The sequence below is a fragment of the Citrus clementina genome, unplaced genomic scaffold, assembly GCF_000493195.1.
Source record: "Citrus clementina cultivar Clemenules unplaced genomic scaffold, Citrus_clementina_v1.0 scaffold_5, whole genome shotgun sequence".
NCBI classification, from domain to species: domain Eukaryota; kingdom Viridiplantae; phylum Streptophyta; class Magnoliopsida; order Sapindales; family Rutaceae; genus Citrus; species Citrus x clementina.
In genome coordinates, this window is record NW_006262201.1 from 20,056,230 (window position 1) to 20,080,498 (window position 24,269).

Sequence of the window (24,269 nt, forward strand, 5' to 3'; positions counted from 1 at the left end):
TCTTCCATTAGTGCAAGACGGTTGCTAAAAAAATGATGCTCATCTTATTTAGCTCATGTGATAGATACAGAAGCTCGAGAATTGAGATTGGAGGATAATGCAGTAGTCAAAGAATTTCCAAATGTATTTCCAGACGAACTTCGTGGGATGCCACCTAATAGGGAAGTTGAGTTTTCTATTGACTTAGTCCCTAGAACATCTCCTATATCTATGGCACCATACAGGATGGCTCCAGCAGAGTTGAAGGAACTGAAGGTTCAATTGCAAGAGTTGGTGGAGAAAGGGTTTATTAGACCTAGTGTGTCCCCGTGGGGAGCTCCAGTCTTGTTTGTTAAGAAAAATGATGGGACTTTTAGACTCTGCGTTGACTACAAGTAGTTGAACAAAGTTACGGTATGCAATAAGTATCCATTTCCATGCATTGATGACTTGTTTGATCAACTCCATGAGGCGAAAGTATTTTCTAAGATCGATTTGCGCTCAGGTTACCATCAGCTTAGAATTAAAGACGTCGATGTTCCGAAAACGGCATTTAGAACCCGTTATGGACATTATGAGTTCTTAGTGATGCCATTTGGGTTGACAAATGCTCCAGCTGCTTTTATGGACCTTATGAATAGGGTATTTTGCCCTTATCTAGATCGGTTTGTGATTGTATTCATTGATGATATCTTGGTGTATTCTTGAAGTGAGGAGGTGCATGCAGAGCATTTGTGGACTATTTTACAGACTTTGAAGCAAAAGCAGTTGTATGCCAAGTTCAGCAAGTGCGAGTTCTGGTTGGACAAAGTAGTATTTTTTGGCCATGTGATATTAGCAGAAGGTATTTATGTTGATCCTCAAAAGATTGAAGCAGTTGTGAAATGGGAACGGCCTACAAATGTCACAGAGGTTCTGAGTTTTCTTGGATTAGCTGGTTATAATCGTAGATTTGTGGAGGGATTCTCTAAGATTGCTACTCCTATGACACGATTAACCAGAAAGAATGCTAAGTTTAAGTGAGATAATGATTGTGAAAAGAGTTTTCAAGAACTTAAGACATGTTTGACCTCAGCACCAGTTCTTACACTTCCATCTGGTAATGAAGGATTTGTGGTATACAGCGATGCCTCTAGGCAGAGATTAAGTTGTGTGTTAATGTAGCATGGGAAAGTGGTGGCTTATGCTTCTAGACAACTTAAGAAGCATGAACAAAACTACCCAACACATGACCTAGAACTAGCAGTAGCGGTGTTTGCACTCAAGACATGGAGGCATTACTTATATGGGACAACATGTCAGATTTTCACTGATCATAAGAGCCTGAAGTATTTGTTTACTCAGAAGAAGTTGAATTTGAGACAGAGGAGAAGGATTGAGTTAATTAAGGACTACGATTGCACTATCGATTATCATCCGGGTAAAGCAAATGTGGTGGCTGATGCACTAAGTAGAAAGTCGTCCAGCTCTCTAGCTCACTTGCGAGTGAAATGTGTGCCTCTGTTGATCGAGTTGAGATCTTTGGGAGTCAAGTTGAACGCCGACAATTGTGGAGCTTTGATAGCTAATTTTCAAGTTAGGCCGACTTTGATTGACAAAGTTCACCAGATGCAAGCTCAGGACCCATAGTTAATGAAGTTGAAAGAGGATGTACATAAAGGTTTACGAACCGATTTTATGGTGAGAGATGATGGAATCTTAGTAATGGGTAAGAATCTGAAAGAAGAAATTATGGAATAAGCTCACTGTTCAGCATATGCGATGCATCCTGGTAGTACGAAGATGTATCACACCCTGAGGGATCATTATTGGTGGCAGGGCATAAAGAGAGAGATAGCAGAATTTGTTTCTCAATGTTTAGTCTGTCAGCAGATTAAGGCTGAACACCATAGGCCTGCAAGGTGTTCTCAACCGCTTCTTATTCCTGAGTGGAAGTAGGAGCACATCACTATGGATTTTGTAGCAGGACTTCCATGTACTCAGAAAGGACATGATAATGTTTGGGTGGTTGTTGATCGACTTACAAAATCTACTCACTTCTTACCATTCAAAACCACATATTCGATGGACAAGTTAGGGAGTATTTATGTGGCTGAGATAGTTCGACTTCACGGAGTACCCGTGTCCATAGTTTCAGATAGAGATTCCTGGTTTACTTCTAAGTTCTGGACCAGTTTGCAAAATGCTTTCGGCACCAAGTTGAATTTTAGTACAGCTTTTCATCCACAGACTGATAGACAGTCAGAGCGTATTATTCAAACTCTGGAGGATATGTTGTGAGCTTGTGTTATGGAGTTTAAAGGTAATTGGGACAATCATTTACCTCTGACGGAGTTTGCTTACAACAACAGATATCAAGCTAGTATCGAGATGGCACCATATGAGGCTTTGTATGGTAGGAAATGCAGGACTCCAGTATGTTGGGATGAGGTTGGTGAGCGGAGGTTATTCGGTCCAGAACTAGTCCAGGATACTAACGAGTGAAATACAAGTGTGCAACCCAAGAGGGGGGGTGAATTGGGATTCTAAAAATTATTGGATTCTAAAACAAATTATCATGCAAATCTAAAATGAATTTAATGGAATAACAATTAAATCAATTACAATATAAAAAGATAAGGGAAGAGAGATTCAAACACGAAGAGTTTTACGTGGTTCGGCCAACCTCGCCTACGTCCACGCCTCCAAGCTTTCCGGGCTTGAGGATTTCACTAAGCAAGCCTCCAAGGCTTCAAATGCTTACACTTGACTTCGAAGGTGTCAATGAACCTTTACAACAAGAGATTATCCCCAATCTCTTAACCTAAGTGTATCTCAACACTTCCAATCACTCAAAGTAAAAGATTAAAAATTATTTTTCTCTCACACAATATTTAAGATTACAAATCAATGCCCAATGTGTGAATAGATGAAGTAAGAATGTGTTTTAAAGCTCTATGAAGATTGTATTCTCGAATATAAGCTCAATGGTCGTGTTGTGATCAATCTTGTTTGAATTTGAATGAGCTTATTTATAGTTGGAGCTGAAAACTAGCCGTTATTGACTTTCTGCTCATTGTCGGATCGCCGTTAACTAGATGTCAGATCTCCGTTTGACTGGTCAATATGATCGTTGGGCTGAATTTTCAAATTGTCGGATCGCCGTTATCTATATGTCGGATCGCCGTTATCTATATGTCGGATCGCCGTTATCTATATGTCGGATCGCCGTTAGTGTCCAGAGACTAATCTTCAATTCTGTTCGATGTCGGCGAGCCATTATCAAGATGTTGGATTGCTGTTTTCTACAGTAACTGCTACAGTGAACTATTTTTATAAAATTATAGTTTGACCCCAAAACTTTGTAAAATTATACTATGACCCAAAACTGTATAAAAGTTGTCAATTAGGTCCATTTTCAGGATTTTAAGCAATACTTGTTATTATAAAAATGTCAAAGCTTTTTCAATTGAAACCTTTAACATGAGAATAACCAAAAATATTTTCATAGAATATAAAGCCTTTATAAAGTGAGAATGATGATTTAAAAGTATATGAAAACTATTTTGGGCTTTTAAAAGATTAATCAATCTTAATCAAGTTTGTTATCATCAAAATCAATAATAAAGAAATATTTATGTTAACAACGAGAAGATATAATTGATCCGAGATAGATTAAAGGTGGCCCAAGATAGACAGAAGAGTTATGCAGACAAGCATAGCCGGGAACTTGAATTCGAAGTTGGTGATAGAGTTTTCATACAGATATCTCCTTGAAAATGGGTGCTTCGATTTGGGAAACGTGGGAAGCTAAGTCCACATTACATTGGGCCATATGAGATCATCGAGCGTATTGGTCCGTTAGCTTACCGATTAGCTCTACCACCCAAGTTATCCAGAATCCACGATGTGTTTCATGTCTCAATGCTCTGGAAGTACATATATGACCCGAGTCATGTGTTATCGAAGCAACCAATTCAGTTGAAGGAAGATTTGACTTACGAAGAGGAACCAGTGGAGATACTGGAAGAGAAACACCAAGTTCTGCATTCTAAGACCATTCCTCTAGTAAAAGTACGGTGGAGGAATCATACAAAGGAAAAGGCTACCTGGGAACGCGAGAATTTAATGTGAGCTCAATATCCCTATCTTTTCTTATCAGGTACGTAAATTTTGAGGACGAAATTTTTATAAGGGGGGAGGATTGTAACATATGTGAATTAAAAATGAAATGTAGGCGGTTAAAGACTTTATTAAAAAGAATAGAATAAGCTAGAAATAGGGAACATATACCACACGTGTGAGAGTAACAGAAGGTATCAACAGACCCGAAAACCCGACCCAGAACCCGCGAACGTGACTCGGCCATATCTCTCATTTCCGGCCACCGTTTCGGCCGAGCTTGGTACCAATCTGAAGCTTAGCACCCGGTCGTCGTTCCCCTGCCATCCTTGCCACTGAAACCTAACCGGAACGCCGGCGATTGAAGATTGAAAACCCGCAACTGTTTTGCTTTGTTTCGCCGGGATTTTCACCGAATTTGGGTGACACCACCGGTTGGATTTTGTTCCTCATGACTCCCTCTTCCATTTCCGACCATCCACCGCCGCCGGGGACATCGTTTTTTCGTTGATCAGCCGTTGAAGGACTTACGGCTTTGGGAACTCGATCCGGAGCCATCGTCGCGCATGGGAGGTCACCACTGCCACCATTCGACTCAGTGTGGCTAGAACTTTCAGACTCGTGCTTCCCAGCTAGCGTTGACCAAATTTTGGTGACCGTTGACCGGCAAGGGCATTTGGGTAATTTCACACTATGAGGGCAATTTTGTAATTTTTGAGCATGCGGATATTTTAGTAATTCCTGGAATTGAAGATTGGGTGTAATTATGATTCTGAGGGTAATTCAGTGATTTACGATTTCAGAGTATTTTAATGATTTACGGACTCGAGCTCATTTTAGTAGTTTTACCGACACGGGAGTTGTAAATTATGGATAGATGTTCGTTTCGAGTTTATTGCATAAATTTAGTCGTAATTCCGATTTACAAAAATAATTGTGTCGTTTCCTTTATTTAGGAGGATCCGCGAGCGAGAACCGGTCCGCGGACGTGGACAATAACCGAGTATGAGCACCGTCACTGTGAGTGGAATATACAAAACCTATTTTCATAGTTATATGATAGTAAAGCATGTTTGCGAAATAAGTATTTTAAATGTTCTGATTTAATGATTCCCTCGAAATGGATTTTATTCACGTATTGGTATTTTATTAAACTGTTTGGTTAATGATTCTGCGTATCGACTTTGAATAAAGTATGATAGTATTTTAAAGACAAGAAAAGTGGATTCAAATGTGGTATGATTTAAAGTATGGTTAAAAGGTATGTGAATATGAGTATAGTGATTGTTTTTGAAATCATTAGACAGTACCCTTTCCTCCAGATACAGTGATACAGATTAGATGAGAGGCCTTTGGGGCCCGTCTGAACACACATAGAGGCTTTGGGCTGTGTATTTGGGCGATTTTGCCTTTTGGGGGCATATGCATGTGGTATGATGATTACAGAGATACAAACAGATATTGAGATACAGATGATACAGGTGAGATGCAGGCCTTTTGGGCCCGTCTGAGTACACACAGAGGCTTTGGGTCGTGTGCTTGAGCGCTTTTGTCCTTTTGGGACTAGATTATGCATGCACAGATTTGATGAGATATGATGAGATATGAGATGGTATTTCCCTGTCTATCCGTGTAGCTCCGGGGCGTGACGGTACCCAGATAGTACGTCGTTGCCCGTCCATTGAGGTCCGGATATGATGAGATTATTTCCCCGGCTACTTGTTTAGTGATGATTTTCATTCTTGTGTATTCTATATGATATTGTGATATGATTTCCATGATTATTACGTATGATCGTTATATATGCTTTTCATGGTTAGTAATCTGGTTTAAATGTTAAATGATTTATTACTAGTTTCTCACTTATGGTTTGTGTTGTTAAATTTTAATATACTCGTAAGCGCACGAATTTAGAAATAGAATAGTGGTAACGAGGTCGATCCCACAGGGATTGTTATAAATTGAAAAGTCTAATTTAAATCTAAAATTAATATTAATCCTAACTTAGTTGAGCAAATTGAGTTTCAAAAGAAATTAAACTAATTAAACTAAGAAAACAATTAAAGTAAATGAGATTTCAATAAGACAAAAATTACCAAGGTTTCATAATCCACCACTATTCAACTAGTAATTATCTAATTATCAATTAATCCCCAATTTTAGAGTGACAACTTGAAATCAATCTATGTCATCTCATGAATATAACAATTAAGCTCACTTAAAATTAATCTAATATAGGTTCTTTTTCTGCTTAATAGTATGATATCTAAGCATCTCATGTAAACATATTGAATAACAAAGAGTCAAAGTTTTCTTAAGCACTCTATGTAAACAATTTAATGAAAGACATAGAATCAAAGATAATTATGTATAAACTTTATAGATCCAAGCATAGATTTAATCGAATATTAATCCTAATAATCAATAATGCATGACAGAATTGATGAAAAGATTTTAATAACATCCAACTAATCATGTGAAATAAAAATCATAATCGTCAAAGAACATATATAGGAAATTAATTAAATAAAAAGATAATTATTTCATTGAATAGGGTTTCATTCTTAATTTCAATAAAAGAAAATTAGCTAGACATACTTGAATTGGGAACAACAAAATTAATAAAAACAGCCATGGAGAAATTGAGGAGCTGTTGCCGCTGCTTTATTCTCTGTCTCGCGTCCTCCCTTTTGTTTCCTTTCTGGCGGCTGCCCTCTTCTCCAAAAGCCAAAACTCCCTTTTATAATCTTTAAAATGAGCCCCACCTCTTAAATCCTAAAGCCAAAATGCTGGCCTTTTTATTTGCTTTAGCTCTCACACGTGCCCACTATAAGCCATAAATTGTTTCCTCTTTTAATTGCTCAACACGAGCCCACTTATGCAAAGCCTAATCAAGCTTCATTTAATCCTCATGTGCTGGCCACTTTTAAAGCTAATATCACTTTCTCCTCTTTGTCCGCATGTGGATGGTGCATGCATTTGTTGAGTTCGGTTTCCTTGTCTTGAATTAACATGCATGATAAGTGCATATTTTCCATATATTTTGCTATTAATTTCTCTATCTTTTTCTTGTTTTGGTCTTAAATATTCTAGTTATTTTAGTTAATTTTTAATTTAGTAAATTATATTTTATTATATTAATTTTATGTTAATTTTTATATTTTGTTATTTTAGGTGCATTTTGGGAATAAAGAGGAATTAAATCAGAATATTCAAGTAAGGAGAGCTTAAAGAAGAAACTAATTAGAAATTTAAGGAAAATAATGGGCGTTAAAATGGAAGAAAATCAAAGCAGCCAAGGCCTAATTAAAGTTCATACGTGAAGATGAGAAGAATTAGCATTGGAAATAATTTAATTAATAAGGCAAACACATTCTTGTGATGGGCTTTGGCCAAATTGTTATTGGCTTATTAATTAAATAAGTCACGTGCATGGCATTGAATTATGGAAAGCAAAGTGAAACAAAAAGGGATAATGGGCTTGCACGTGAATCCAAGAAAGTGGCGGCTTGACTTTTGTCTTTAATCCTTTTCATGTGAGGATTTAAGGCACAATATAAAAGAGCCAAGAGCCGCTGGACGGAAAAAAAGAAGAGAGAAGAGGGCAGACGCAATTGGAGCAAGAGAATTTGAGATTGCAGCCGCAAGAAGAAAAAAAAACAAGGAAGACGCCAGAAGGAATTCAATTGAAGAAAAAGGCAGCCGCTTGAATTAATCTCCATGATTGGTTTTGTCAATTCTCTTATTCCCAATTCAATTATGTTAGGCTAGATTTTTATTTGGTTGAGGGTGAATTCAAAACCCTAAACATGCTATGCAATTAAATTTAAATTCTACCATTCAATTTATTTAATTGAGATTGTTTATGTTCTTCTATAATTAATGTTCATGGTTTATTCTTGTTTAGTTTGAGTGGCCAATTAGATAGGACTTGAATAAATTTTATTGCTAGATTAAAATTCTTGATCCGTAATTGTCTTGATATTTTAATCATTAGTAGCAGGTTGGAATTAATGATTTCAATTGGAGAACATAACCTAGGTTAAATAATCCGAGCTTGTGTGTTTAGTGCCTAGATCAACCTAATATCTTTCTTTGTTTAATGCTTCCATTATCTTAAATTTAAAGAGCTTGTTTTAAATTATTTAATGGTTAGAGATTAGGTGAAGAGCTTATTTTGCCTAACGACACACTAAGGAAAGATTGAGACTAACAGAGCTTATTGTTGTCTACGGTTGATAGTTTTAATATAAATTGATGATAGAATTGATATATTATGTGCATGTTTGGTGGTGGCGAATGATCCTTTAAACTAAAGTTTTCATCATTATTATTTATTTCTCCTTTAATTAGAGTTTTTATTAAATTCTTGTTCGTAATTTTAATTTCTTTATTTCTTACTATTTAGTTAAAAATTCATAAACCCCCCCTTTTATTTTTAATTGGCATTTTCTTTAGTTAGATTAATTTATATTATTATTACTATTACTATTATTATTATTACTATTATTTTATTTTAAATCTTGCTTTGGAGTTAATAATAAATATAACTAGCATAGTCTCTGTGGGATCGATCCTTACTCGCTCTGTACTAATTATTTATATTAGTGGTAAGGTTTTAAATTTGGTGCACCTTAACGACACTACCAATGCATATAAGCATAATTGCTTCCAAGTTAATTAATCTTTAATGCTCACAAATTGAACTCCTTTATGCTCTTTTTATCCAAATCACCAATTAATTCCCTATTCAATAAAATAATTCAATTAATTAAAAATAACAAATAAATATAACTAGCAATTATTTAATTAAGGGTAAAATATGTATATATTATATGCTCATCAGTTTGATGAAATCGTGTTTGAAAATGATATGATTACTTCTTTTAAAGTAAGAATTAATTTTTAAAAACTACTATCCACTCACTGATCTCTTTGAGTTTTAAACTCACCCTGTTTTTATTATATTCCCCCCCCCCCCCCACCAGGAGGTTGCAGGTACACCAGACCGACCCAGCGACTGTAAATATATTTTGAGTCTTGGCCACGTGATGGTGTTAGAAGATATAGAAGATATAGATGTTTTTGTTAGGACATCTTGGTCATCTTGTTCTTTTGGGATTGTATAATTTTGTTATATTATTCTTTCGGGATTAATAATAAACTGAGATATTAATATTAGTTATAATATTATCTTTTGAGATTCTGGAGATGTAAAACTCAGCATTTTGGTTGAGGATGTTGATCACTGGAGTTTGTTGTATATTGAATTATATTGAATTATATTGGGAGTGTTATATTCATATTTTTAGATTGGGAGTGTTATATATATAAAGGAGAGTCTGCCGAATTTTCGGCAGAATCCTTACTAATTAGATTATTATCAAGTTCGTTTTGATGAGACTAGATTGACTCGCCCGGGGGAATTCGGGGTGGGTCGTTTCAATAGTATTGAAAGTAAACACAGCAGCAATTATATATAGCAAAGATTAGTGGGAAAACAGATGTATTAAAATTGTTCGACTCCAAATTCTGCCAGAATAAACTAAATTAGCGTAACAATCAACAGGACCACAGAGAAAGATATCTCCAACGCCATAAGCGATCGCTTCTGAAAATGCATTCTGGTTGCAGCTCTAGTTCAAATTCTTCTCATGGTACAAGTATGCGTACTCATGGTAATAGCAAAACCAATGCTGACAATAGAAATGCAGCAAAAAGGATGCTCCTCTTCCCAATCAACGAAAAAGCATTGTCATTCATTACGTGAAAAATTTTAAGATCAGAAATTGGAGGCCAATTGTATGCGAAACTCTGATATTTTACCTCGATCTATCTAAATCCAAACAGGAAAATGAATACTCGAGCAATATTCAAATATCGAAAAAGCATATTTTCAAAATTAAGTGAGGAAAAAAAATTTCAGTATCAATTAACTGATCTTCATTAGGCGTTAATTTTTATTTTTCCTTAAAAAAAAAAAAGCTCTTCCGGAGTCATTCTAAGATTCATGACAAATAGTAAAATGTAATGTTTGTTCTCCTCATAAATTTATATAAGGCAGTTAGAAAATAGCATAGCTTTCTTCTAAGTTATAATTATTGGGTCTATTAGGCGGAATAAAAATAACAAGTTGGATCTTTGTGTAAATATCTTTTTTTTTTCATTTAAAATTAGATATATCAAACTTATTCATCGGGGCTTTATTACATTTCCTTTTATTTTCAATAATTAATTTGTCATGTAATTGGTCAATAAATTTGCTTCTTGTTTGTCCAGTACACTAATATGGATGCTGTTCATTAGAAGCACAAACAGAGCTGTAACAGAGAAGAAAATAGCTGTAAAATCATTTCTTAGGTTTTGAGATAGGAATGACGAACCAAAGTTAAATTGGCAACATCATTCAAGTGTCGCCATTAGCTTGGATGCATGTAAAGATGATTTTACCCATAGTTGTTGCATAAAAACATTTGTTATCTTTACTTTTGTTGTCAAAATTATTATTATAATTTTTTTAATGGTAGAAGTAGAACCTAATCCCTCACAATTATCATTTAATAATATGTTAATTACCAAATACTATTATTTTTTTATTCATACCTAGTAGTGATTTAAATTTGAAAAGCGACAAAACCAGAAACCAATTTTTAATATATAATAAACCAGTTTATATTTTTTTTCTTAAGGACAAATGTAAGGATCCAATTAAAAAAAAAAAAAAAAACCACCAACATTACAATGACAGAATTAGAAAACGAAAATCACAACAACATCATAATCACATTCAGTTTCTACGTCTTCTCCTCCTCTTTGTTGCCTTTTGCTGCGTTCCCAACTTCTCCAGAATCCATCCGATAATTCCTGTGCTGAAGTTGAACCCGAGAACCAATCCTGCCACAAGTCCGCCCGCATAGCCAGTCAGAATGATTTTCCAATCAGATACGCCTGAAAACAGGGACTCCTCCGAGCCTTCAGTATGATCTTCATTTGTTGGAGATTCACCACTCTCACATCCTTTGGACAAAGGCTTTCCACACAATCCTGAGTTACCGTTGAAAGAAGTGTTGTCAAATGTAGCAAATTGCTTTCCTTGTGGTATAGGCCCTGTAAGGTAATTATCCGAGACATTGAAGAATTCGAGAAATGTGAGCTCAATCAGTTGTTGAGGAATCCGTCCTGAAAACTTGTTATTTGACAGATCCAATGATTCCAAATTTGTTAGATTGCCCAAACATGACGGAATATGGCCTTGGAGATTATTGTACTGGAGGTTTAGAACTTGAAGTCCCTTTAAATTCGCAATCGATGCTGGAATTGCCCCATCAAATGTATTGTTTGAGAGAATAATGCCCGCGAGGATATCCGGAATCTTGTTATATGTCATCATTCGCCCTTTGATGTTCATTGTCAATGAGTAGTCATAAGTGCTAAGTATATCATTCGACAATTTTCCAGACGGAGAAAGCACATCTTGCAGATATCTTAGCTCACTTGCATTGACAATTTTCATGGCATTCCAACACAGGAAACTCTTTGATGGAAGCTTTCCAGTAAATCTGTTGTCAGATAGGTCAATAATGCGGAGTTTAGAAAATCCACAACCAGTTCTCGGTTCTTCTATAATGCCATAAAATATGTTGGATCGTAGGATGAGAACATTCAATTTTGGCAGACTTCCTAACCAAGAGGGAAAAGTGTCACTAATCTGGTTGTTCCCAAGACCAAGAAATTCCAACTTTGAACAGTTGATCAATGATCTTGGAATTCTTCCTTGAAACAGATTATGGCTTAAATCAACCACGCCTAATCTACTTTCTTTAATGAACGTATTTGGGATGGTCCCAGAGAAGTTGTTCCCCTGCAAGTCGAGCACTGAAAGTACATTGCTGAAATTGCCTAAACACTGAGGAAGCAAGCCACTTAAGTTATTGTGAGACAAAACAAGGCTTTCAAGAATATTTAAATTGCATATCCACGATGGAATTTCCCCTGTTAAGCTACTGTTTGAAGCTAGATAGTTACCGGTTCCGGGGGGTGGAACTGGGAGTGGTCCTTGTAAATTATTAGAGCTAAGATCAAAAGTCACCAAATCACCGTTATTCCCTGGAAGAAGAACAGGATGCTGATCAAACCCGGTTAACAAGTTATGCGAAAGGTTCAAGGCACTGAGATTCTGCATATTGGGGTCTAACAACCATTTAGGTACTTTTCCCTGAATTCTATTGTCAGAAAGGTCCAGGACCACCATATCACGTTGGTTTTCCAAGAAATTTGGAAATTTAGTAAGATTGCATGAACGCAATCCTATATACTGAATTTTCTGTGAAGTGGTATTAGAAGTGGCTTTGGTGAGCACTGACAACCTATTTAATGAGAGAGCTAAAACTTCCAATTTTTTCCAGCTAGTAAGTAAAACATCTAACTCTATCGTTCCTCCATAAGCATTTTGAGCCATGTCAAGGACGACAAGTTCGGTAAGATTCCTAAGTGAAGATGTAATTTGACCTGAAAAATTACACTTAGACATATATATTGCTTCCAATGACCTAAGATTTCCGATGGAACCAAGTAAGTCACCCGAAAAATTATTAAATCCAAGAAACAAAAATTGTAGCCGGGTGAAATTACTAATTGCATGTGGAACTTTGCCCCAAAAACCACATGACCTCAGATCTAATAGCTTCAAAGAACTAAAATTTCCAGACGACCATGGAAACTCACCCAAAAATTTATTAAATGAAAGGTCAAGTTTTTCCAAAGAAAAAAGATTTCGAATGGAAGTAGGCAACTCACCAAAAAATCCATTTTGTGAAAGGTCAAGTTCTTTCAATGAACCAAGATTTCCTATGGAAATAGGCAACTCACCAAAAAAATTATTTTGTGAAAGGTCAAGTTCTTTCAAAGAACTAAGATTTCCAATGGAAATAGGCCACTCACTCGACAAAAAATTTGCAGAGAGATCTAGTTCTTTCAATGAATGAAGATTACCAACGGAAACAGGCAGCTCACCCAGTAATTCATTTATTGAAAGGTCTAAATGAAGGAGTTTCGATAGATCACCGAGTGAAGATGGAATTCTTCCTGAAATTTGTATAAAAAAAAAAAAAGAACACATTGGTTAAGTAGAAAACTAAAAATAATAATAATTTTTACTAATGAATTTAACATTGCAATTGGCAATTTTCGAGTAAAATATATATTTAACAATAACATGCATGTATATTAATTAAGGAGAAAATATATAAAATTTAATTACCTTTCAATTCACAGTTTCGAAGAGAAACAAACGTCAAAGAAGATAGACTTCCGATGTTATGAGGTATCGTTGAATCAATAGAAACATCACCAAGGTCAAGTGTTTTTAGATTACTTAACTTCTCGACTAAATTTTCTAAATTGGGCTTCTGGAGTTCAAGTCTACCACCAGGAACATCATTTAGTGATAAATCAAGGGACACCAAGTTGGAAAGCTTTAGAATTTCTGATGGTATTTGACCAGATAAAGAAGTTCCAGAGAGGTTCAAGTATGATAACCTGGAAAGGTTGATGATTTCTGGTGGGATTTCGGAGGAATTGAAGTCATTCAAAGCAAGATTAAGCCACTGGAGATGGACAAGCTTGAAAAGGCTGCTGCTAGAGTCGATAGAACCAAAAAGGCAGCTATGGGAGAGGTCAAGCTTGATGACATGACCAGTGTTCTTATTGCAATGAACGCCGTCCCAAGAGCAGCAATCAACGCTACCTTCTTCTGGCTTCCATGATGCCATTGTAGGACGACAGTCAAATTTCCAAGCATAAAAATCACCACTGATGCGGCTTTCTTTGAATTGCAACAAAGCAGAACGCTCATCATCATGGCAGAGTGGCAGCATAGAAGAAGCAGTGACGTTAGCAATTGTGAAATTCAAGAAAAAGAAGGGAAAAACTAACCGTATGAACATTGTGAATAAACATATGGAGGATAAACCCATAGTTTTCTCAAAAATAAAATTTGTTTAACTTTGTAGATGTGAAGAAATTTAAGAATCTTGGTTTGCTTTTATAGGCAAATTGCTGCAATTCAAACATTATAATCATTGGACTCTTTTTTGTTTTTTTTTTTTTTAAGTCGACAAAAGTTAGTCTTAATAATATTTATTTTATATTATTTGATGTGATGTCGTAAACTTTTACCATTCCGTCACCACCGAAAATACGTTTATAGCAAAACGTGAGGATTAATTAATTAGCACAGGGAAAAAATGAAAATGAGTAAATGAGTAATACATTCATTTTTATTTTTGTTTGAAAAAATGAAAAGCATAATTCCAAAGTGGTCCAGACCACTTGAAAAAAGAATGATAAACATTATTTGGTAATGATATCAACTCAAAACTCAAACAAATCTTACAAACAACTAGCGAAAAATGGTGAATTCCATTCCATTCCTTGGCCGAGGTTTATTAAATTAAAAAAACTAGTGAAAAAAAGATGATAATTGAATAAATTTTAATGGAATCAAAGTCACGATAGCAGAAGTATCAATTTCGGCACGATTAACTAATTAATCACACACAAACACAAGACAAATTAATGAATTTGGATTTACTAAAATTGACATGATTTTCAATTTAGATCAATTAAAAACCTTTCATTTAAATTATAGTCAGCAGACGATCAATTTCAGAGACTCAAGACTAGTAATTAGAAGTCCTTGCTCGCTCTGTACATATGCCGTGTCAGAAAATTATTTCTTAGTTTTTAACATAAGAATGACGAAAGAGTGATGTATTTTTGGATACTGTTCTAAGTCAGCTAAAATTAAAATTGGCCATATATCATTATAATGGATGTTAAGATATTTTGAACTCATAGTTGTTGGATTAAAAAACATTGTTATCTTTATTTTTGTTCACAGAATTGTTATTAGTATAGTTCTTTTAAAGTTCTTAAAATTTTCATTTAAAAAAACAAAAAATATGTTCCTACAATATACCCAAAAAAAAAATTGAACCGAAGAAAAAGAAAACAATTTTTTAAAATAGAACACAGATAATAATGGTGAGAGTAATTTAGGTCAATTCAAAATCGCTAATTCGGAGTCAGATTCATGTATTAATTGTATCATAAGTTACCATCTCTGTGTACGACTATGGCGCGACAGAGGCTAATGGAAACTCCAGACTAGTGAGAGTCTATCGTTACTGAAAAATGCATGAATGGCATGGATGCGAAAGTAATGAAAGTTGGAACTGATGATTAAGCCATTAGCTAACAAAAATTAACTTCTGATGAGGCAACGTCCCACCAAAATAAAGAAAAAAAAAAATTGATTTAATGTGTTATTAACAATCTATCCAAAAAAAAAATCTTTAATAGGATCTATCGAACTTGACCTGTGTTTACATTTCCTTTCATTTTCTATAATTTGTCATCTAGTGGGTCAATGAATTAATTTTCTTCTTTTTTTTTCTCCTTTCCCCACTTGAATTTCCCTTCACGGCAAGTTGAGTATTCTGCTTACTTTAGGGTATGTCATTGTCTTGATGACTTGTCACTACAATGACATACCCACGGCATGTTGAAAAATTAATGAAATTTGGACTTACGGTGTCGGATTCACTATAAGTCGTCAAACCCGCTTTAGGTATCAGTCTTTAGTAAATCTGCTTCTCTTTTCTATAAGTCGTCAAACCTGCTTTAGTAAATCTGCTTCTCTTTTCTCCTTTCCCCACTACTACCAGTTCCTTGAATGAGATCTTCTACTCCATCATCCGATGAGATCTTCTAGCAGTTTCATTTGGGGATTAGATTTCCCACGGAGAACTCTGACTCTGTCATCCGATGTCTCTGCATTTTCTTGAACTCTCTGACTCTCTTCGTGTAATTAAGGAGGATTAAAGTAAAAGAAAAGGGTAGAACCAGTTCTCCCTATTTGTTGCACTAGCTATCCGATTTCCATATTACAGTAATTATTGGCCAAAAACATAATTTTTTATTTAAATTGTCAAAAAGACTTGAATGTTCTCATCCTAAAATAAGTTCCATTTAAACAATCATAATATTTATGGAATGTTTATAACAAACCTGCTCGCATGAGTAAGGAGAGGGTATTCGTTTAAATTTTATTGTATTGTAGTTATTACGATTTCATTAAGTTTACAATGCTAATGATGAAACAGTACAGTTTCTAAACTAACTAAAATAGTACCTAGCTAGCTAATTAGATAACGGATTAATGGAATAGATGTGGATGTCTAGTTCTAGAGTTTGAATTTTTTTTTAAATTAATCAAAGAAAACATATTTTTAATTTTGAGTTATTGTACTATTAATTAATAATTTAATAAAAAACTTTATTTGTTTGCTATCATTCTAGTTGTTGAAAATGCCTTTAATAGGGGTTAGTTCAATATTTGGTTCAATGTACTTGCATTGCAAAAGTCTTTAGTCAAACTTGGGTCGTCAACGTACTCACATCCCTTGGTAGGATTTCTCTCCTTCAAAGATTAACGCTCTTTCTTCTAGAGATGCAAATGGCTTTTCAAATTGCCATTTTTGTTAATGTAGGTCCTACATTCATGGTCTTCTTAAGATTTTATATCATCTTAGCTTTTTGTATTTAATGAGTAAGATATTATATCATCTTAGATTTATGCATTTAATGAGCATTTAACGAGGGATAAGGTTTACTATATCTTCTAATTAATTGTGTTAAGCCTATTATTTATAGAGTTGACATTTTATGGCAAGTCTGGTAAATTGAAATTTTATTTACTGAATATCATGTAATAAGGTTTAATTCATTAAATTCCTAACTAATTTAATGAAATTCCAATTTATTAAGAATATTGTTTCCTAATTTAATTAGATGTTTAATTTAACAAGTCAATTAGTGACATGATTTTACATTTGGTGAGTATGATTTATTTAGAGGAAGAAGTTGATTCAAATAAAAAGTTCATTAAATGCTCTATATATTTCTTAGGAGACAAGTAAGGCAAGCATATCATATTTATTTATATTCAGATTTATAGGAATTATAAGAGGAAAGAAACTCTTATTTGGAACAAAATCCTAGCCTTTTAAGACTAGGATTTGATTAATCTAAGGAAAATTTGTTCCGATTTCTTGCTTTATATTTTTGATTTCTTGTTGTTTGATGTTTCCCTTGATTTGTGAAACTACTGCTTGAAAGTTTCTTTTTTTTCTCTTTTTTTTTGGGAACCTCTAAATGAGAATACTTTATTTTAAATATAAAAACAAAGTACAGTTTGAAAGGAATTTAAATCTATTACCAATAGATGTAGACAATTACAACCTAGAAATAATTAATTAAATTCCTTAAAAGAATAAAGCCTGAGAAATCTCCAATATAATTAACCTAATTATATTAAGAATACGCAAGATTAATTTTCAGAAAACTCGATTCTTAGTTTCTATTCATCCACATCATAAACATTAATTTTGCTGACAGAACAATAAATTACAAAAATTAAATGACACAGAGATTTTTACGTGCTTTGGATTAAACAATCCTGTATCCTCGAGGCCACACCCAGGTGAAAAGCAATTCATTAAGTTAAGATGTTATAACCTATGGATTACCGAAACTTAAGACTTTCACTTACAGTTTATCACCATATAGCTTACTCAACCTTGGACTGAATTTGCTTCACTTGAATAATTGATACCCCTCTTGATCCTCGATCCTAAAGTCACTTCGCAAAGTAATCAATAGTAATTCTTCAATTCTTCAATTCTTCAATGTCTAGCGATACAAAATCCGCATAGACTTTCCATAGAGATGAAAAGAAATAGTCTAGTTACAAGACTTAAATGAAGAAGACAAGAAAACAAATCAACACAACATTATGTACTAGATCTGAGTTCTCTAGGGAAGAGGTCGAATTTTGCTTCTCTGTTTTATGCTTTGTGTTGTGCTTTTGTAATTGTGGAATACCTCTCTTTATATAGCCATTAGAATTTCACAAAAATGATGGTTACCAAAACATAAACTATAGTCTTAGGGGTTATTTGTTTTTTGTCCTAAGTTTGAATTTTACTTATTTTCAGACTTTTATAGTTTTTAATATGTTTGTTTTTTTATCATTTATATATGATTATAAGATGTTTAAATCTAAATGAAAAAAAGTCAAACATTTTAACTTTTATCTAAATGGTAAAATATCTTAATGGAACTTTGATATTATCTCTCGTTAATACCCTTATTAAATAAATTTATTTCCTATTATATGAATTATTTTTTTATTATCCATTTTTTTGTGAATGAGAATTTTAAACATGATAGAATTTTAGATGAGTGTGTTTTATAATATATAGGTCCATCTCTTTGTATTTATATTTACATTTTTTATAATATATTTTAAATTTTATTTAATACATTAATTTTAATTCAAATGATTAAACAATTCTTGATTGACTTATGTAATTAACCAAAAAAAAATCAATATAATATACTAAATATAAGATTATAAGTGCCATATGTCAATGTAAAAAAATACATGTATTAGATATATGTTTTATTTTTCATGCTTTGTTAAGTAAACATTATCAATTTTTTTGGCTAATCAAATAATTTATTTATAACTTGTTTGTGTTTAATTAATAAAACATAAGTATTGTTAATATTTATGAGGTTATATATGTCAAAACATTATATTTCATATGTTTTATTTTTGAAAAACAAACAATTTTATATATTTAGATATTAGCAAACGAAAAATTCTAACTAAATTCAAACATATTCAGATTTAGACATTAACACAAACACTACTTAATTGAGATTTTGCTTAAGTTAGGGAATCAAATGTTGTCAGTTAATTCAAAATTTAAAGCAAAGGTGGGGCCGGATTCACAAAGCTGAGCCCCGAATCTCTGAGAATAGCTATTTGCACTCCATTCGCCTACTAACCCCCCCGCCCCCCCCCCCCCCCCCCCCCCCCCGGCCTCTCTCCAAAAAACAGGAAATTACGATTAAAGACAATTTTAATTATTTCATCCCTTTTTAATTAGTCTTGCTCTCATAAATTCTGCTCAATTTTTATTTTTAATTATAACTGAAAGGGGGTTCTAAGAGGATAATTAAGAGATGTAAAAATTGAGCCCATATTAAGTGCATATTTGGTATGACTTATTTAATAGTCATAAGTGATTATTTAATCACGGAAACTATTATCATAATTTTTGTTATTGTTTGATTTTTTTTTGGTAGAATTTTTGAAATTTAAATAAATAATTTTACCTCTACTAATAAAAGTTCAAATTTTTAACTTTTGGAAGTAAAAGTTGAAAAAAAAATTTAAAATGTTAAAACATCTAAAATATTCTTTATTTATTTGACATTCTTATTTTATTATTTTCATAGCATAACTTTAAAAAAAAAATTCCTATTAAAGTAATTCCATAAATTTTTAATAAAAGCTCTTATTGACAACCAAATAACTAAAATTTTTTAGGTAAAAATTTTATTTATAAAAACTCTACTAACAAAAACGCTAATTAAATAAGCTCTACTTAAAAAACTGTAGCAAACGGAGCCTTATACACATAACTTTTCGCCACATCTCACTCATATCCCTCAGTCTATTTGTTGAAGAGAACTCTCAACGGGCATCATCGCGATCAAACAAATTACTCGAGACCAAACTCAACTTTTAAACGAAATTAGTGAAAGTACAGAAAAGGCTTCAAACAAAAAAAGCAGCCTGATGCAAAAATTGCACAAGACACTGACTTAGAACAGAGTTGGCAGTAGAGGATCAATACAATAATGTTCGGTGGTGTCAAAAAAAAATTAGAGTCTACAAGTAGCTTGAGTGCAAGAACAATGCGCTGCAGATGCCTTATGAGGAAGAGTAACAAAATAAGTGAAGACCTTATACCCACAATTAGCTTCACTCCATCAAGGCAGCAAAGAGGCTGGAAACTTTTCTGGGCGCAAGCAGCTTCTATCCTTAAATCGTAACCTTGAGAACATCTAAGATCTGTACATTCACTTCAAAACGTCAATGAGAAAACATTCTATGCATAAACATTCACCAATCGTAATATTCCCACAATTTTGTAATCTATATACCAAAATATCCCAAGCTAGCTCCTGGTCACTTCCACCACCAAAACTGCCGGAACAAATATATCTTCCTCATCCGAGGATCGTATGTCATGAAGGCTCTGGCTTTAATGGGGTCTGCATTCAAATACTCAAAAGCATACATTTGTTTAGCCTCTTCCAGACCATCGATCTCCATTACAGCCTGTAAAAGTTCTGAAGCATTGATTGCAGTCTTACTTCGCTCCATTGCATCAGCCAACTTCCGTATGCTGGATGCCACTGCCAACATGGCATCCTGAAGAGCATCCGAGCCACGAGGCCTTTTTGGAAGTTGTCTCAAAGGTGGTACTAGAGGAGGATCTTGACTACCATCTGGCATATATTCGGGTGATCCAGTATACGACTCTGTTCCATCTGTATCACTCGCCTCTTCTGAACTAGGAGAAAGGAATGAAGCAGAATCATCTTCACAGTTCCTAATCTCGGTTGGATGGCTTCCGTCCTTTGTCTTAGCCCAACGACTTGGTGCTTGATAATTGCCACAAACTATTTTCAGTTCGTCATACATCTCAATCTGCTTCCCTCGAAATCCTCTTGCATCAGGGTGTGCCTAATCCATATAATTAAAACTCACTGAAATTAGATAAGAGAATGCACAATTTGCTGAGTTTAAAATTTAGAGGGAAAGAATTACCGCGATGTATCTCTTCCATAAATCATCATCATCGCATTCAATCATCTTTGTATTGGGATTCCAGTGGAATCCATCTTGACTCAGCAAATCCCTCATTACCTTGTACCTTTTCTTAATTGTCTTTAGACGGTTAACAACCTTTTGATTATTTAAGTTTAAATTAAAACGGGTGTTGACGGCAATACAGGCAGCAGTATATGCATTCTCATTAAAGCACTTGTCAATTTTATTCCCAGTTCTAGCCTGAATAGCAAGAGCTTCAATTAGACACTTGTCCATGGCAATTGACCACACAACATTTCTTCCTTTATGCTTCATCTCCCTTCTCTGTCCTTGATACTCATATTGATCCATTCCTAAAACCAGGAAGAAAAAATATAACTACCTATTTGGTCAATAGACGTAAAGACAATTGGTTAATTCAAAGCCGCAACAATATCTAAATGGTATCAAGTAGAAGCAATATAAGAGAACACATAATGCACAAGCACTACAAATACAGCAAGGTGACTGCACAATCAATGATAGTAAATGCAGTTTCAAAGAAACTAAGCAAAGTAAATAATGCCATTTTTCAGAATAGTGAAGATAAAGGTTGAGTGACACCTGATGGTTAAGATTCCTTCAAGAGGCTTATGATGATGTTCTCTATTCCATATTTTTGATTGGCTGCTTCTCATCTTGTTCAATAGAAAACAATGAAAAGAAAGAAAAGAAAAAATTAACCTAAGCAATCATACCCAGAGAAGCAGTCATACCTTGGAAAGAAATAAATTACAGTGTGTAACATAGGTTTCAAGGTGCTAGCATATTCCCTCAATCCAACTGTGCTAAACTGAAAGAATGTACAAACTTCCTATTAGTCTAATACCTGACCAGTTCAATTATTTCAGGAGAACATTGCAGCTAGAAGTTTGTAATTCGTAAAATCACGGTTAAACCAAGCTTTATGCAAAGGGGCCAAAAATGATTCAATCAAAATAGGATCCACAAACTGCAGTTATAGCCACTATACAAACATTAAAAATAGAAAACTCACGAGCTAAAGGAGCATAACAAATAAAAAATACTGACACTGAAAAATAAAAATGACAAAAATGATTCAACTCAATATGGCCCTAATATGCAGACATAACCAAAATCTGGGCATGAACATTGAAATTAAACTTTCCCTGCTTTCCAACTACCTCCAAAGTTCAAAGGCTAATTCCAAGGACCCCGTGTAGGGAATGCATTCATACATTTCAATGACCCCTTATGATTACTGTTCAGTCCCATTTCTGTTACTGCAAAATACAAAATCATGCATAACTGGAGCATTTACCAATCCCAAGAGCATCTGACTATGCAAAGCATGACCTTAGGAGTATCTTACTTTGGTAAGAAGATGAACTTGGAAGTATTTTGTTGAAAGTGGGAAGGAGCTATTCATCAACAAAAGCTTTCCCACTAATCAAGCCCTTTCAGTAACCAATATGGCCTATTCTTACTTGGAAGGCCTTAAAGTTTGACATGGTAGACAAGTTAAATTTTAGCACATATCACATATCTTTAACTAACTGAAACTACAATTATATAAACAAAAACTTAAATATAGCATAAGTGTTATCAGAGTACAGCCAGCTTACTCTACAACTCTGAAAATTCCCAACATTAAACCATAGTATCTCTACTTTTTTTTTTTTTCCAAATTTTATTAATTAACAACACACGCATATTACATGAGACCCGAACCCAAGAGGTAAATGTTGAGAAGGCTGAACACCTTGTTTTCAAACAAGCTTCTTCTTGATTTTGAAAGCACAAAGTTAAAAATGTTTTGTAAACTCCCATTTTTACTCGGTAGCTAATGCTTACCAACCGACCCACGCACTTATACCCGACAGCTGGCGATTCCATTCTACAAGCTATGACAATACTAAACCTCAAAGAAAACACCAATACATTTAATTACTAGAACAAAAACAAATAATAAAAAAAATTGATCCCTGTGATGCCTAAATATTATTTTTTGAAAAAGAAATGGCAAGCAATCAAATCCTATGCAATAATTTTTCTACATGCATGAAATAAGAAAGCTACAAAAGAAGGTAAAAAATGCTGACCATATCAAAAATTACTAAAATATGTTTTATTCTATCAAAACACTCAAACTAGCAACTCACTGCAAAGATTTGAAAATCTCTATTTAATAATTTAATGCTCCAAATTCTCAGTTCGAAAGAACAGATAGATACCTGAGCTGAGCGGAATCGTGTGTTGATGATACCTGATCGTCGAAAGAGATGCTCTGAGACGGCGGCGTTTAAGAAGATCAATGACGGAAGCCGTCTGTCATTCTTCAATTCATTTCTCAGGTGATTAGGGTTTTTATTTTATTTTATTTTTCCTTTTCGTATTCCTTTTTTCTCGAGAAGAAAATAAAAAAGGTTAAAAATTTTCCCAGCAGAGAAGACACACTTTCTCGAAAACCAAACGCGTGGTGAGAAAAAGTTTCAATTCGTCGATACGTTGCCGTTTCGGTGATTCCATAACCGGGCTATCATAAGCTGCCACGTATTCATATGTCCTCTTAATTTGAAATCCGGAGGGAGCAGGTGCTTTGATGCTTTCTTTCTTTTTAATTTTTAGAGGGGTAAAAAATTGTTTATCACTTAATTTAAGATGTTATAAAAAGCCAAAATTCATGAGTTAAGGTGATTTATATCACTCAATTATAAGTTTGTCAATGGATTCGTTTTTATTGTGTTTATATAATATGCCCCTATAAAAGATTAAGCAATACAAATAAGGATAGATTTGATATTTGCAAGTGTCATGAAACATAGTCACTTATGCCGCACCGTGTGTTACTAAAATTAATAAAGGCATTCTGAGTTAGAGACTTTGTAGGAGTACAGTTACTTAAGGTCACGTCACAAATAATTAAGTTTGCATTTGAAATTAAGATTAGGCAATTATATCTTAAAATGTACAATATTAAAATATTGTTATAGATTGAAAGTTATGTTGATATGTTGTATAATAAAAATATATTATATCTTTAATAATTTTATTAAAATTATTATTTAAAATTTATATTTACTACATATTATTAATTTTTATTTCATATTTATAATTTTTATTTCATAATAGCTACAGTTTAAAAGTTACAGTATCTCAATCCCAAATAGAACCTAAGTGAGGGAGACCAAAATAATCTCAAAAGAAAAATGGATGGTTAAATCTCCCTAGATTGAAAGTGCTTGCAAACATAGGCCTTTGAGTTAATGAAAAGAGACTCGGACATTAATTCTCAAGAAGGAACTGCAAGATTCTCTCTTACTCATAAAAAGAGACAAAAAAAAAATTTAGAACTAAAAACAAAAAATTTAGAACTAAAAACAACATTTATCTTTAATTTTCCTATATTTTCTCATGAACTAAATCTTAGCTTAAA

The 24,269-nt window shown here is 33.8% G+C and overlaps 2 protein-coding genes across 6 annotated transcripts; both read right to left on the reverse strand.

The window, feature by feature from the left end:
- Positions 1-10,867: 10,867 nt before the first annotated feature.
- On the reverse strand, positions 10,868-14,054 carry LOC18040355 (receptor-like protein 12). The gene is made up of 2 exons (XM_006432286.2): positions 13,340-14,054; positions 10,868-13,164 (listed from the first exon to the last, which is right to left on the reverse strand). Exons 1-2 carry the CDS (start codon positions 14,052-14,054, stop codon positions 10,868-10,870), a joined length of 3,012 nt encoding a protein of 1,003 aa, XP_006432349.1.
- A 5,597-nt stretch (positions 14,055-19,651) lies between these two features.
- Positions 19,652-23,388, reverse strand: LOC18040356 (uncharacterized protein At2g29880). Of its 5 annotated transcripts, none has more exons than XM_024184943.1 (5): positions 23,068-23,388; positions 21,609-21,665; positions 21,437-21,510; positions 20,831-21,186; positions 19,652-20,746 (listed from the first exon to the last, which is right to left on the reverse strand). In XM_024184943.1, exons 4-5 carry the CDS (start codon positions 21,182-21,184, stop codon positions 20,186-20,188), a joined length of 915 nt encoding a protein of 304 aa, XP_024040711.1. In that variant the 5' UTR covers positions 21,185-21,186; positions 21,437-21,510; positions 21,609-21,665; positions 23,068-23,388; the 3' UTR covers positions 19,652-20,185. The 5 variants fall into 5 exon arrangements, with proteins under 5 accessions (XP_024040711.1, XP_024040712.1, XP_024040710.1 ...); XM_024184944.1 differs by having other exon boundaries at positions 21,437-21,499; positions 21,589-21,665; XM_024184942.1 differs by having other exon boundaries at positions 21,589-21,665.
- Between the last annotated feature and the right edge of the window lie 881 nt (positions 23,389-24,269).

Coding starts and splice junctions, on each gene's coding strand:
- LOC18040356 (XM_006432287.2), bottom strand. CDS start 21,184: ATGGATCAATATGAGTATCAAGGACAGAGAAGGGAGATGAAGCATAAA. Junction 20,747..20,830: donor TATGGAAGAGATACATCGCG/GTAATTCTTTCC, acceptor TATATGGATTAG/GCACACCCTGATGCAAGAGG.
- LOC18040355 (XM_006432286.2), bottom strand. CDS start 14,054: ATGGGTTTATCCTCCATATGTTTATTCACAATGTTCATACGGTTAGTT. Junction 13,165..13,339: donor TCGAAACTGTGAATTGAAAG/GTAATTAAATTT, acceptor TACAAATTTCAG/GAAGAATTCCATCTTCACTC.